At 31.2% G+C, this 14,566-nt stretch overlaps 1 protein-coding gene across 4 annotated transcripts; it reads right to left on the bottom strand.

Moving 5' to 3' along the window:
• Positions 1-1,990: 1,990 nt before the first annotated feature.
• Positions 1,991-9,942, bottom strand: LOC133824124 (uncharacterized). Of its 4 annotated transcripts, none has more exons than XM_062256993.1 (8): positions 8,634-9,942; positions 8,023-8,122; positions 7,299-7,355; positions 5,629-5,746; positions 5,184-5,266; positions 3,087-3,148; positions 2,888-2,984; positions 1,991-2,500 (listed from the first exon to the last, which is right to left on the bottom strand). In XM_062256993.1, exons 1-7 carry the CDS (start codon positions 8,978-8,980, stop codon positions 2,888-2,890), a joined length of 864 nt encoding a protein of 287 aa, XP_062112977.1. In that variant the 5' UTR covers positions 8,981-9,942; the 3' UTR covers positions 1,991-2,500. The 4 variants fall into 4 exon arrangements, with proteins under 4 accessions (XP_062112977.1, XP_062112975.1, XP_062112978.1 ...); XM_062256991.1 differs by having other exon boundaries at positions 5,184-5,272; positions 8,634-9,941; XM_062256994.1 differs by having other exon boundaries at positions 1,991-2,984.
• Positions 9,943-14,566: the final 4,624 nt, after the last annotated feature.

The following is a 14,566-nucleotide window of genomic DNA, read 5'->3' as shown; positions in this document are numbered from 1 at the left end:
TTTTTTATGCGCGTGGAAAATAGCATGTTTGAACCTAGTTTTCAGGACTGTAATTATTCGGAATTTTCTTAAAATTTGCAGGATGTTCTAAATAACTACAATATACATGATCATAAAAAAAATCACGCCGAAAATTTGAAGTCTCTACCATAAAATACTCAAGTTTTATATATTTCTTTTAAAATTAGTACATTTTAAATTTGTAATATTTTATATATATTTAATTTTTAAAATGAATACAGGGGGCAAAATTGAAAGAATAGAAAGTAATTAGAAAAATTAATAAAAAAGAACAAAGAAGAAGAAGGGAATATGTTTTCTTTAATTGTAACAATTTAGTTTTTCTTTTAAAAATATATTTAAATTTAAATGTATTTAAAATGAATTTTAAATCATTTTAGTCTTTTATTGAATTTTTTTAATAATTTTTATTTAATTTTTTAAGAACTAATAGAAAAATATTTTAAAATTTTTTATAATTAAATGGGGCATAATTTGGTAGTTGTCAAAGTTCAGGAGAGGGGCAAACAAGCTAATTATTTTATGCAAATCATAACAATGGGCACAATCTAATAGTATTAATAGTTCATTGAGAAATTTTAATCGACCATATATTTTAGGGGGTATAGTCTGGTAGTATCAAAAGTTCAGGGAGCAAAAATGTTGTTTATTCTTTAATTTTTCTTTTAATAAATTTTTAGTGCCTTTCAAGTAGAAAAGTAAGGTGATTGTTTTTTTTTTTTCAGAATTTTTTGTTATATTATTTTACAAATAATATTATACTTTGATTAAATGAATTATGTGACAAATGTTATTTTATCAAATGTAACATATATTGTGGAGTTACAATTTGATAAATGATTTAGTGCCTTTCAAGTAGAAGTAAGGTGATTGTTTTTTTTAAAGCATTTTTTTGTTATATTATTTTACAAGTAATATAATATTTTGATTAAATGAATTATGTGACAAATAATAGAGTGTGACCAACGTTATTTTGTCAAATGTAAAATATGTTGTGGAGTTACAATTTGAGAAATGATGATCATAATAAATTTTGTAACATATAAAATAGAGTTACAATTCTTAAGAAATGATGATTATAAATTTTGTAACTCTCACAAATATTCATCAATTGATGTGTAAAATGAGTTACACATTTTGAATTTGATTTTCATTAGCTATAATATTTAATAGTTGTTGTGTGCATATTTCTAACTCCCAATAAAGTTTGGTGGAATTAGAAAATCAAATGGTGGATGAGAACTCTATAAATAAAAATCATCTTGCTCTCTTGAATGTAATGTATTAATGTGAAAAATATACTACATAGTTCAGAACACTTGTAATGATATGCTCATTTTTAGAACACTATGATGAATATGAGAGACGGTGTGATAAATCTTTAGAAACATTTCTAGAGAGTATTCACATAGTGTTCTATGAGGGAGGATATAGTTTTTAGGACTAAGTTTTAAATATTGTTTAAGCCTTGTGTTGTTCTTGAGATCTTCATCTTTAGAACACTACTCTTATGATAATTGTCATAAGTTAAGTAATCTTTTCTCACTTATATAATATCATTTGTTATATGCATCCAAAATACGAACTTAAACATTACACGCAGTGATATGACAGTTTTACTCAGTCAACCACATTTATCAAAATTAAGATCTACTATTTAAAAAAATAGTGTCACGTCAGTGTGTATCAAGGAGCAAAAATACTAAGATAACCCAAATTAGGAGGTATTTTACTCCAACAATTGCTAAGTAGGTACCCGAAGAGGAAATCGAACCTCAAACCTTGTGAGAGCAAACTATATGCCCAACCGTTTGAGCTACCCTCTTCGCTATTTTACTATTTTTATAAGTCAACATCGTATTTCTACATATATATGAAAGGGGGAAAGTACATAAAACATTGAGATTTTGAGGTAAAAATAATTAAAGGCAATTATATAATCAACGGTACCAACACAAGTCACACCAGCAATTTCCAATGGAATCTAATAAACAAGAAAAAGTGAATATATATGTACAGATATAAAAAAGATGTTCATCATCATCCCTCATTTTCTGCACAATATAATTTTATTTATATAACAAGGGTACATCTATCTTCAGATACAGTACGAAATAAAAGCAGAAAAGCACCAACACCAAAAGACTAAATTGATGCCCAAGATTTTATGGGAAGCAGTGAGTCTATGATGTAAAATGTTTCAGATTAAGCTATAAAAGGCTCCTGAGTGCATGAAGCTCCAAAACCCCACCACCCCCACAACATTTGTGAGACTCTTTCTTTGCTCCCTCAAAATATTTAACCATTAAAATTTAAAATTAAAAGAGATCTTACAAAGTACTGAGAAGCTCAACAATTAGGCACACTCCATCAAGGTCATCCATTTGTCTTCTTGCATTGGTAATAAATCAATTCTTTACATCCAAATTTGTTGTGCATTATTATTCATATTCAGCCAACATGACAAGAACCAATGAACCTAAAGACAACCCAAATGCAAAATCAACCACAGAAAAGGAAAAGAAGAAGAAAAAAAATACCGGTGGATCCGGAAGTATGAATTACTAGACAGATTATTCACAAGGATAGATTTAACATCCAAAGAAATGCATAATTGATGCTGCATTGCAACACGGCACGAAAATCACGTGATTATGAAAAGAAATACTTCGAATTTGTAGTTCAAATGAAAGGGCTTCTACAAAGAGAAGTTAAATAAGCCTACATGAAAAATGGAAAAAGACACAAGTCTTCTTCCCCTTCCCCCAACTCTCCCCTGACCTTTGCTTTTTTAATAAGCATTTTGCACTAGTGTGCACAAACGCAATTATGAGTTCGGTGTGAAGCATTCACAATGAGAGCTTACCTAAATTGTATTAGGCAAAATACTATTTGCAAGATCCTCATTAATCGATACAGGGAGCGGTGGCATCTGGCTCATTATGCCAGGCATATGTCTCATGCTGCAGTAATAAAAGAGCAATTTTATAGAAACAACTTTTAATAATGCAAAAGAGCAAATGTATAAAAAAAGAAAAAAGAAAAAAGAAAAATCTACTGCATACTCATTCAGGATGGAATTTAAGTTGCTCCTCGTACAACAAAAGAGATCAATGTTGTCCTGTAACTGTTTGAAAAATCAATAACATATCAAGCCTCAAAGACTGCATAAAAATTTCTTGTACAATAAAATACAGTTCTTCAAAAATATTATATCCATTCCTAAAAAACAAAAAATGATGGGAGATCTATAAAATAAAATTAACAACACAAAACCCCACAGCATAGACATCCAGATGTGAAGAAGCTGTACTGATGAAAGTAGGCGGGTAACTCGCCTACATGCATATTGAACTCGCTATACTTTCTTCTATATCTTATCAGGCTTTAACCTTCAGGACTACTAGTAAAAGTTGAAACTTATGTCCACATCTAAAAAATATCTTGTTTTTTTTTTTCACATTTTAGATTTCTAGGTTAATTATCTTTTTTAGTTCTAGTAACTATGTCACACAACAAATCAAATCATGTATTTGCTTCCTATTTAAAGAACAAAAATTGAGATTCATTTGTTATTTATAATTAATTTATAGATTTTAACTTCTAAAAGGGAGCTTGTGCAAGTGATATGCAAATTTCAATGGATAAAAAAGTAAACAATTTAATCTCCTACAGATATCTATGTTCGGTCCTGTATTGCGGAATGAAATGATGCATGTCATGTTATAAGGTTGACCTATTAGCTATATACACACTATAAAAAAGTGCAAATGTTAGGGCGACATGTTATAATAAATGCAGGAGAATATATTATCCAGTCACAAGATTTATTTAGAGAGCTTCAGAGTTCAGAGGACATTAATCAACACTACTGTACTGCTGGGAAAAGAAAAGAAAAATACAGGGGTCCCTTCTGAAAACAAAAGTTTTTAATGATAAAGAATAGTCCCACCATAGACATTGTGCTTGATATCTAACCGTGATTCATACCGACAATAAGAACATCTCAAACGTCCGGCTTATTTTGCCTTAATTTCTAATATTTTACTAATTTTTCATTTTTGTTTTCCTTTTTATAATTTCTAGTTGTGAAAAATGATTTATACTGGCAGTGTCAAATAATAAACTGGGTAATTGAAACATTTGGTCCATTAACTATTTTGTGAAGATTTGGTCCCTGATTTTTTAATTTTGGCACATTTGGTCCCTTGACTTGGACTGTTTAAGTTGTGACTGATTTTCAAATTTGACAATTTATCCTCTGAATTTGATATTTTTTGGCAAAAGTGACAACTTATAATGGCTGTGCCTTTTTTTCTTCACAGAATCAGCACATGTGGGACACATCACATGGTAAAACAAACATTAACACAAGATTCATAATTAATAAACATCCATACTTAAGGAAGGAAACCCTATAAATCAAGAAATCAGCACAACAAATTCATCCTATCAATCAATATTTTGACCTATATCCATCTAAATTTAAGCCCCCCCACCCCAAAATCGTTCTCTAGTATTTTCGATCCATTTTCGACCTACTACGATAAACTATCACTTTTATCCCTGCCTCAATACTTTTAGACCAGATCAAGTGCTCTCAGGGAATACAAATCTTTCATCTCCAATTTTCTGTCTCGAACATGTCCCACTAATTAAAAATTGACAAATACCTTAATTTGTTATACAAAGACATTATTTCCCAAAAATACAAATTTCTCCTCAATTGAGCCACTTGTCAATTTTTATTTTTAATCAGTACGATATGCTAGAGAAAAAAAAAACAGAAAATATGATCACCATAGAAAATTTACAGTCATCAATTTGGTCTCCTTCGTTGGGAAGTAAATTATTTGGGGACAAAATTGTAACAACTTAAATAGTTAAGGGACCAAATGTGCTAAAAGTGTAAAACAAGGATCCAAATCGTCATAACTTATACAGTCAAGGGACTAAAGAGGTCAGCACTAAAAAGTCATGGGCCAAATTGTCAAACTTAAATATTCAACGGACCAAATCTGCCGATTACCATACCATACAGTTTAGAAAAAAATGAAATGGTAAAGATCCATTTTTGCAACATATCTTTAATTCTTCATTTCAACATCTTGAGCATACTAACTAATAAAGAATCATCAAGATAATCAGGTGCATGCATTTACCTTGTAAGCGGACAGATTAGCTGTGATTTGACTAAGAGCTTGAGCATTTTGTTCCAATAGATGCTTGGCTGTGTTACTCATTCCTGAGACTACCAAAGAAGAAGTACTTCAGAACAATGGTATATTGTAAAACGGCAAAGGAAGCCATGACATAAATTTTTTATACAGTATCATATATCCTACATGCGACTTTTCTAATATAAGTTTACCAATTCTTTAACCAAAAAAACAAAAGTGTTCCCCAACTGAAAGACATGCATTTTCAATGAATAATAACCCCAATTTGGGTAGCATAATAATACCCATAAGTAATCATTAGAAAATCTTTTAAGCAAATAGGAATTAGAGAATAATTATAATAGTGAAAAAATTTCAAGGAATATCTTCATCAACAACACAACATCTATACTATATGCAAAGGCAAACATATAAAATAACAACTAACCTTCAAAAGGCAAGCATCCATTCTGGCCCATATGATTCATTATAAAAGGATATCCAGTCATGTCGAAAGATGGAACTGAGACTATACTTGGCTTTGAAGACGACTCCACTAGCTTATCCTGAAGAAGCATGATCTTTAGAATACTGGTTCTTCAATCAACAATAGATCCTAAAGACATTATATGATTAAATAAATCAAAACAGGAATATCATCTATGGTGTTCATGACTCAGGAAATTAAGTTGAAAAATAAACTTGTGATACTTTTATATCTATAGCAACCAAGGGGTACAAATTCATCTTGGAAGACAGAAAGTAACCATGGGAGAATAAAAATATGGTTTTAATAAATGTAGAACCACGGTTTTAAATTGCAAGAATTTGCAAGTAATCCATATTGTCAGAGAATTGAAAGGAATTTAAAAATAGAGTAAATTGAAGCTAAAATACCTAATGTTTTCAAAATGTTGCACTTTTATACCAAATCTTTTTTTGGTAGTAAATATACTCAATATCTTCAAAATGTTGCACTTTTATACCCAAACTTTTTTTTGCAGTAAATATACCCAATATTTTCAAAATATTACGCTTTTATACTTATTTTTTTATCATTATTTTGAGAAATATTAAAAAGTGAAAGAAAAATATAAGTTTTTAATTTTAAATTATTTTCACCATCTTATTCTTTCTCAAAATAATATAAAAAAATCATTTAAAATTAATCAAAATAATTAAAACTTATATTTTTCCTTCACTTTTTATAAAAAAACTTATATTTTAAATTGATGAAAAAATATAAATTTTCAATTATTTTTTATTAATTTTAATAAAACATTTATTTACTTTTAATTTAAAATAGTTATTTTGAGAAAGAATAAGATTGAGAAAATAATTTAAAATTTAAAAAATAATTAAAAACCTATATTTTTCCTTCACTTTCTTATTATTTCTCAAAATAATAAAAAATAGGTATAAAAGTGCAATATTTTAAAAATATTGGGTATATTTACCGCAAAAAAAATTGGGTATAAAAGTGCAACATTTTGAAAACATTGATTATATTTACTGCAAAAAACAAATTTGAGTATAAAAGTGTAACATTTTGAAAGAATTAAGTATATTAGCCGCAATTTACTTTTAAAAATAAAAGGTAAAGTTCTTAGCATGTCAATGTTATTCTTAAGGAAAGTGTAATATAATGTTGGAGACTAATTTTCCAAGAATATAAAAAATGATAGGGGACCAATATGCTAGATAGATATAAGATGGGATTTTCATTTTTTCTTTATTAATTTGAATATATAAATTGTAGTCATTAACATCAACCCCTAAGCCTAACAAGACGTGCATTCCCACAATTTGATTACAAAAGCATGTCCTCTAATCACAAACGGCATTCTATTTCTTAATAGGCACAACAATTTTCATTAATGAATTGGAGTACCATCAATGATCAACTCTTTCAAGTAAAAATCTTCTGCAATCTTTGGAAAGAAAACTCTTTGGCATTAATAGAAGTACATCAACAGAAGGTAAGAGTATAAGCTGTCCTAAATGGTAGCAAAGAAAAACAAAACAAGAGCTACAACAAAAAGAGAAGATTTAATTTTGAGTGGATCATAACATAATACAATAACTGCGAACCTTCATGTACAAGTTACAAAAACATACCTTTCTATTATTCACCTTCTTCCCCAAAATAAGTTCATCCTGTTTCCTCCGCTTTCTCTGAAATTTTTACATAAAGTATACCAAACTCAAAAACCACAATAACTTCGTTACGTTGTATGGTCTAACATGCATTATGTTCATAAGCATTGTGATGAAATTTATTGACGTTTAGAACGTAATTCTGTTCCAAATTGAATAAATCTTACACATTCATAAATACAACTAGAAGATATAACCAAACTATACAGATTAGTGATCATTGCCACAGCACACTCTGTAATAACAAATAAAGCATTTTTTCCAATCTGTAATGGTAATATACATGGCGAGCACTTATGGCTGCTTTTAACGTAGCAAACTAGTCAGTTTGCATAGTGTGGAAGGTTGAGTATACATATTATTCACTATTCGACAATTAATGTAATGTACAAAATTCATTTAAATTCTAAAGCGTATGTAGTTGAAGAAATCAATGCAACTAACCATTTACATAGATAGAATCTGGTAACTAACTACAGACCTCACCTAATACAAGTGCATAATATATGGACATCTAAACATGCTATAGCAGGCCGTTAAAAAAAAGTTACTACACTAAGATAACTGCAGTTTAGCATTCAAAAAGGCCACATAAAAATTTAGGTTTAGCATCAGTTTTCTGATTAACATGTCTGAATATATGAAAGTAACTCAGAATGCATGATTGAAGGAATTGAAACCCTACCATCATCCACCTACACCTCAAAGCAACATCACGAACAGTTTTATCACGTAAAATGGCAGCAATCTTGATGTACTTCATTATGCTCGGTTCACTAGCATATCTACAGATACAAAGCACCACCAGAAATATAATATTTAACTTTGGAACAAGAAATAACTTGACCATATTAAGAGAACAATGAGCAAATAACAAAATTAAGCAAATAAGAATAACTGCAGTTAAAAAAATACAGCAAAATCATAATGCACTGAAGCCTTACAAGAACGATTTAAATTCTTCAAACACAAGAAGAAGAATGAATGTGCATATTAGTATATCAAGAGCAAATAGTACACCTTTTTTATTAACTAAGGATTAAACTGAAAGCTCCTTTAAAAAAAATTTGAATCACCATTTGTGCAGTGAAGGTGTTAATATAATTATCAATGACTAACACAAGCAGACACTAGCAAAAAACCTCTATGAGATCAATAAACATTCTGCATAATTCATATAACCGCGACTAATAAGCAGTAGACATTTAACTATAAGTACTCATCAGCATCAGAATCAGAAGTATACAAGAGTAAATCTAAATAGCTAATTAAAAGAACGTGTTCTGAATGACCTACTCGGCAAGGCCTCTCTCCAACTTGCACTGCTCCTCCACAGACCATTCAACGGCCAACCCTGCGTCATGCTTGAGCCCCGGCACAGTATCGAGAAGAAGAGAGCCACTAGACGAACTACCAGCTTGACTAATCACAGGATTGTTGCTAATGATGCTAGAACTACTCCCAGAGAACACCATGCCTGCTGGTGTTGCTGCTGCACTGCTATTCATTGGATAATAATTTCCCATCGGAAGCATCTCACAGGTGCTGTTAATGGCCCCAGACTGAAAAGAGATCGCGTGTCGATTCAGAGCAGAACTGAATGTTTCCTCACGGTGAAACCCTGCGTTTGACTCAGTTGCCATTTTCTTTCCCAAAACAAATTTTTTCCCAGAATCTCTTAACAAACCATAGCCCCCACCACTAAGCAGTTCACAGCTCCCTTCAAAGAAATGAATTGGTTATTGAAATCAGCTGAATTCCAGCTCTCCCTCCTATGCAAAAGTTAGAAAGAAATCTCTAAAAGTGATACCAAAAATTTCCCAAACTCACAACACCTTCAAAACCCTCAACCAATCAACTACTCTCGCAAGCTTCAAAGACAAAAGACCTTTGGGCTTCAGCGCACAAGAACCAAAGATTCCATGGTTCAACAACAGTTAAACCTCGCACCACCATAACAAAAAAATTTAAAATTTCGGCACAACTATCACCTGAGAAGACATAACTTTCCTTCCTAAACCCCCGAATTTCACAGCTCCAAAAATCAATCCCAAAAATAAAAAACACCCAACACAAAATAAGCACAACCCACCTCGCAAAACTACCAAAAGCCTCGAAAAAACCAAGCTTTTCAGAGATTAAAGCCGAAAAATTCAAAACCCCATTTCATCCGTGTCCGAACGACCTCCATGGATAACCGAAGAAACTCCAAAATGGCAGAGAAAAACAAAAGCAAACCTTATACGCACCAAAAACGGGTAGGAGTGGTAGTGGAAGAGTGAGAGAGAGATAAAGCTAAAACAGAGCCCTTAACTTTCTTTTCTCTTTTCCCTGGGTGCAAGCAACTTTCCGACGAAGCCCTAATTGGCTGCGTAGTTTTTTGTATATGTTGAGATAATTTGGTTTTTTTGTTTTGTTTTTCTGTGTTTGGAAGATGTCAAGCTCAGATATATGTTTTGTGGACTATGGTACGGTTGTTTTTGTTAATCACTATCACTTTCCCACCTTCCTCCCTCTCTCTCTTTGGTCTCTCCCAAAGAAAGACAAACAGATGGCTTAAAGAGCTGAGAGAGCTCCTCCAATGGGGAAGCTGAGAAAGCAATTTAATAAAAAAAAAGTTAACAGTGGGTTTTTATTTATTTATTTTTACTTTTTAGAATTATAAAAATAAATAAATATATGTTTTTCTTTTTCACTGTATATATATAAAGAATAATTGATGATTATTGCAGATCTTGGAATTCAGCAACAGTGCGAATCCCCATAAGCATTTGATGCCAATTATTGTGGACTCTCCACCTTTCCTTTTGGCTTTGCTTTTATTATTATTATTATTATTATTATTATTTTAAATTTACATTTTCTATTATTATTATTATTATAATAATTGTTTTAAAATTCTTATTCGTGGATAGAGAGAGACTGTCCATTTCCATTATGTGAAAATGAATCTGTTTCTTTTGCATTGGAGTGTTGTGATTAGAGGATTACATTACATTGTAGGGGTAGCCTTCTCCTCTTTCTCCTTATATATAGGCTATATAGCCTAACCATAAGAGGTTTTTTATCATGAGAGAATAAGGATGAAGCACTTTTGAGGCTCAAAAGTCAAATAAGAATGAATAATATTATTTGATTTCTCTTTGAACAACACCAACAACAACACAACAACTCATATATGAGAAGAAAGAAGTACTCCCATCCCATGTGCTCACCATTTCAAAACTTTTGATTGTACTTGATCATTTTATAATGGAAACACACCACCCTGATGATGGTGTGGTCAACATAGTTTAATTACTTTTTTTTTTAAAAAAAAGTCTGACATGAATTAAAATAATATAGTTTTATTTATTTATATTTTAAACTTTTTGGCAATATTTATAATTTTTTATTGAAAATTTAAATATGTCCTAATATTTATTTTAGTTAAATGTAATTCTTTTACGATAATATAATGTTTATTTTTTATTATAATTATTTAAAGTATTACTATTACTTTATATATAATAAAATCCGTAATAATAATATAATTAGTCAAATATAATATTTGTTATAATTTAATAAACTAATATAAGAATAAAGAGAATATTCTATTTTGTTAGAGAATATACTTTTTTGTGTTTTTGTGTAAAAGTGAATATACCATTATTAAGATTGAAAAGATACAACATTACAAATAAATTGAGGAAAAGATTCCATTTAACTAATGGTTGTTTGGTATGCATGAATCTGGAGACAAAAATAAGAATCTAAACACTTTTTCATGTTTAATACTAGGTTTGAATTTTTCTAACCTGTGAAACTGTATTTCATGGGTTTTAACTTTTCATTATTCTAGATTTAAGTGAAACCTACTTATTAGGTAGTTTTCAGATACACAGGAATGTGAAACACTTCAAAATTATTATTATTTAAAAAAAAATATTAAACCAATAATTTTTTAGTTAATGACTTATTTTACTTTTGAAGCTTATAATTTAAAAATAAATATACATATATCAAACTGTAAAATGATGAACAATGTTTGTTTATTTTAAAAAAATTGATATGTAAAGCATTTATATTATTACTTTAGTTTAAAATAACAAATAAAATATTATTAAAAATAAGATAAGGATATTTTTGTATTTAAAAAAATTAATTTGATTCTAGTGTTTAATAATAGTATTTTTTAATTTTGTTTAAAAAAGATTAAATGAGTAAAATTATTTATAAATTATAATCTAAGGAAAAATTTGATAATTTTTTAAAATGTCATTTGTTATTTATGATTATATTATTTATTATTTTGATAAAATATATTATTATATTAATTTTATGAAAATGTGAAAACTTGATAGATTCGTAAGCACAACCAAACACAGAAAGTGATACTTCCAGAAATCATAGATAAGATTCCAGTGCATAACCAAAGACAGTGATGTAAGTTTCCAAACTATCAGATTACCCTCTTCAATTTTCCCAGTAATATAAAAACTGTGAACTCCTTATACCAAACGGCTCCTAAACTCATTGTGTGTTCTAAGGGCATGTTGGCAATGTATGTGATGCATTATTAATATTGCAACCCACATGAGATAAGGACATTGCTGATAATTTAGACAATAAAACTATAAACTCATAAAAGTGTACACCCAACTCAATTTGATAACCATAGTTAGAGAGTTAAGAAAATAAAAAGCTAGAACTAGAAATCTAATAGCATGAGCCCAGTTAAGTCACACAAACAACGCAAGAGCTTCAACTTGATGTTAGAGACAAATATATTGCCCTAATGGAAATAAGAAAGACTACTACAACTCTAGACAAAAAGATACAAATGACAAGATAATTGATTAAATAAAGTTACAACTCAATTGCAAAATTACAAGTAAATATAGAAAGACGAAGATGAAGAAAATAATAAAAACAACAACTCTATGACAAAAGTTATAAGTAAAATAGAAGATGTAGAACAAAAGATGTAGATAGAAAATACAACTCTAGCAAAAATTACAAATAAATATGTAAAGAAAAGAAGGGAGATGAAACAAAAGCAATATAAGAAATAATATAAGAACAGGAACAAAGAAGTAAAACTCTTTCACTCACACAACCAAAGTGAAGAGCAATGGGGATTACCAACTCGAACAAGGTTTTCAACCTTTGCCCAAAAACTTATTTTCCCAATCTCAAGCACTAAGGAAACTCTCACAAATTGGAAATAGCTCTCTAGAATAAACAAGTCTCTTTGGTGAATTTTTAAAGTGCTCTAGTGAATAGAAATTGTGTGTCTTACAAGTGAGCAATAAGCTCCTATTTATAGAGCTTTGAGACACCATTTGAATTTCAAATTTCACCAACCCACATGGTTGTTACCAATGTTTAATTGGATGTTTATGGAATCAAAAAACAGATTTGGGAGTTACTTGGGGTGTTAGAAACGTTCAAAAAACTAAAAATTAAAATTACAATTTGGTTGTCAGCAAGCTTGGCCTTGGCCAGGGTTATCAGTGGTCGCGGCCGTTGGCCTCAGATCCCCAGACCACGACCAGGGATATTAGTGGTCACGGCCACTGATGCTTTTCAGCCTCCCAAAATTTTCCAATTTTCCAAAACACTCCAAACTTTTTCTCACTTGATTTTGTAACCTCCATACACATTATGAGAGTTAAAATCACATATCCAACAACCATATCACTCATGGTTTTGTGAAATTCAAACTCAAAATGTGTAACATATAATCTACACATTATTGGGTAACCAAAATATGTTACACACTGTAATGCCCCAAATTTCTTAATTAGGTCTAGGACCTTGATTAGGAGTTCGGGAGGGCCATAATTGATTTATTATATTATCAAATGATTATATGCATGTTTATGTGAATTATATTATGATATGATGATAAACGCATGCATATGGGTTCATATTTCGTTAGAAGGACATTTTGGTAATTTGGCCCGTTGAGGGCGTAATTGTGTATTTTCGTGCATGTGGGTGAGTTATGAATGGTACCACATTATATGTGGATTTTTTCAAGCCTTTCGGCATGAGATGGTCATGAAATGCAAGTGTTCGGTCTGGTCATAACGGGTTTAAGTTCGGGGCTCGGGGTGAGTCTCAAGGTGATTTTAATGGTTAGAACATTACCGGGAATTAAAGGGTAATAGGATATGCTTTATTGGTATTTGAGAATATTGAGAATAACGGGAATTGGAGGGTGTTAATTATGATTAACGAGATAGGTGCGAAAGGACGATTGTGCCCTTGGTGGCTGTTAAGGTTTATTTTAGACTTGAGGGCATTTAGGTCTTTTCACCCTAAGTTTATAATTAGCCATTAGAAGGCTGTGGAAGTGAACCAAAAATAGAGCAAAGGTTACTCTTCTCCCCTACCTCTTTTTCCTTCTTTTCTTTCTGAGTTTTTGAGCTTTTTTTGAGGAACCAAGCCAAGGAACCAAGCTGTGATAAGCTAGGGTTATGCTCTACCATTGAAGAGGGTGTGTTGCTGAGATTGAGGTGAGTTTTTAGCCATTAAAACTCTTGGTCTTGCTCTGTTTTCCTTTGAGTTTCAGTTGGGTTTGTGAGTTGGAAAGTTGAGTTCCAATTGATATTTTTGGCTAGGGTTCTTGGGGTTGTGGTGCCTAGGACATGGGGGGTGGTTTTTGGGTTCATTTGGGACTTAATTTGATGTTTGGAAGCATTATAATCAAGTTGGGAATGAAGGAGTCGAAGGAGAAAGGTTCAGGGGCACTTCAGGCTGGAGGTAGCGCTACAACGCCCACAAGGGGGCGCTACAGCGCTACCCAGGGTGACTTTGGGGCGGTTTTGGTCTGTCTTGAGCGCTGGGGCACTAGGGGGTAGCGCTACAGCGCTACCTTGCTTCTTCAAAATCTCGTTTTGAGTGTTTTTAAGGGTTTTTGGCTCGGGGTTTCAATTCCTAAGGCCCGGGATCGAATCTACTTACCGTGTGGGTACATTTCAGGGTCCCGAGAGTGGGGTTTAGATCAAGACCCTATTATTTTCGATTTTCATTAATTAGAGATTGCATTTCATTATGACTAGGTGACTGCTAAAGGATTAAAGTGAGTCGATCGTTCTCAAGGGTTGTTCAATTATTGTGTCTCGCTCGAACCAGAGGTAAGAAAACTGCACCCTGTGTATATGTGCCATGATTGGTTATTCTTGATGCATGTTGGATGTTTAAATGTGATGCATGTGATGCACGAGAAACATGTGATTAGG

This window comes from Humulus lupulus, chromosome 3, assembly GCF_963169125.1.
Source record: "Humulus lupulus chromosome 3, drHumLupu1.1, whole genome shotgun sequence".
NCBI lineage: Eukaryota > Viridiplantae > Streptophyta > Magnoliopsida > Rosales > Cannabaceae > Humulus > Humulus lupulus.
This window is presented reverse-complemented; position numbering and strand designations above follow the sequence as displayed.

Excerpts from the sequence above, each read along its gene's own strand:
- LOC133824124 (XM_062256992.1), bottom strand. The coding sequence starts at position 8,980 with ATGGCAACTGAGTCAAACGCAGGGTTTCACCGTGAGGAAACATTCAGT. Across the intron at positions 7,356-8,022 it reads TGAGGTGTAGGTGGATGATG|AGAAAGCGGAGGAAACAGGA; the intron begins GTAGGGTTTCAA and ends TAAAAATTTCAG. Across the intron at positions 5,747-7,298 it reads AGAAGGTGAATAATAGAAAG|GATAAGCTAGTGGAGTCGTC; the intron begins GTATGTTTTTGT and ends ATGCTTCTTCAG.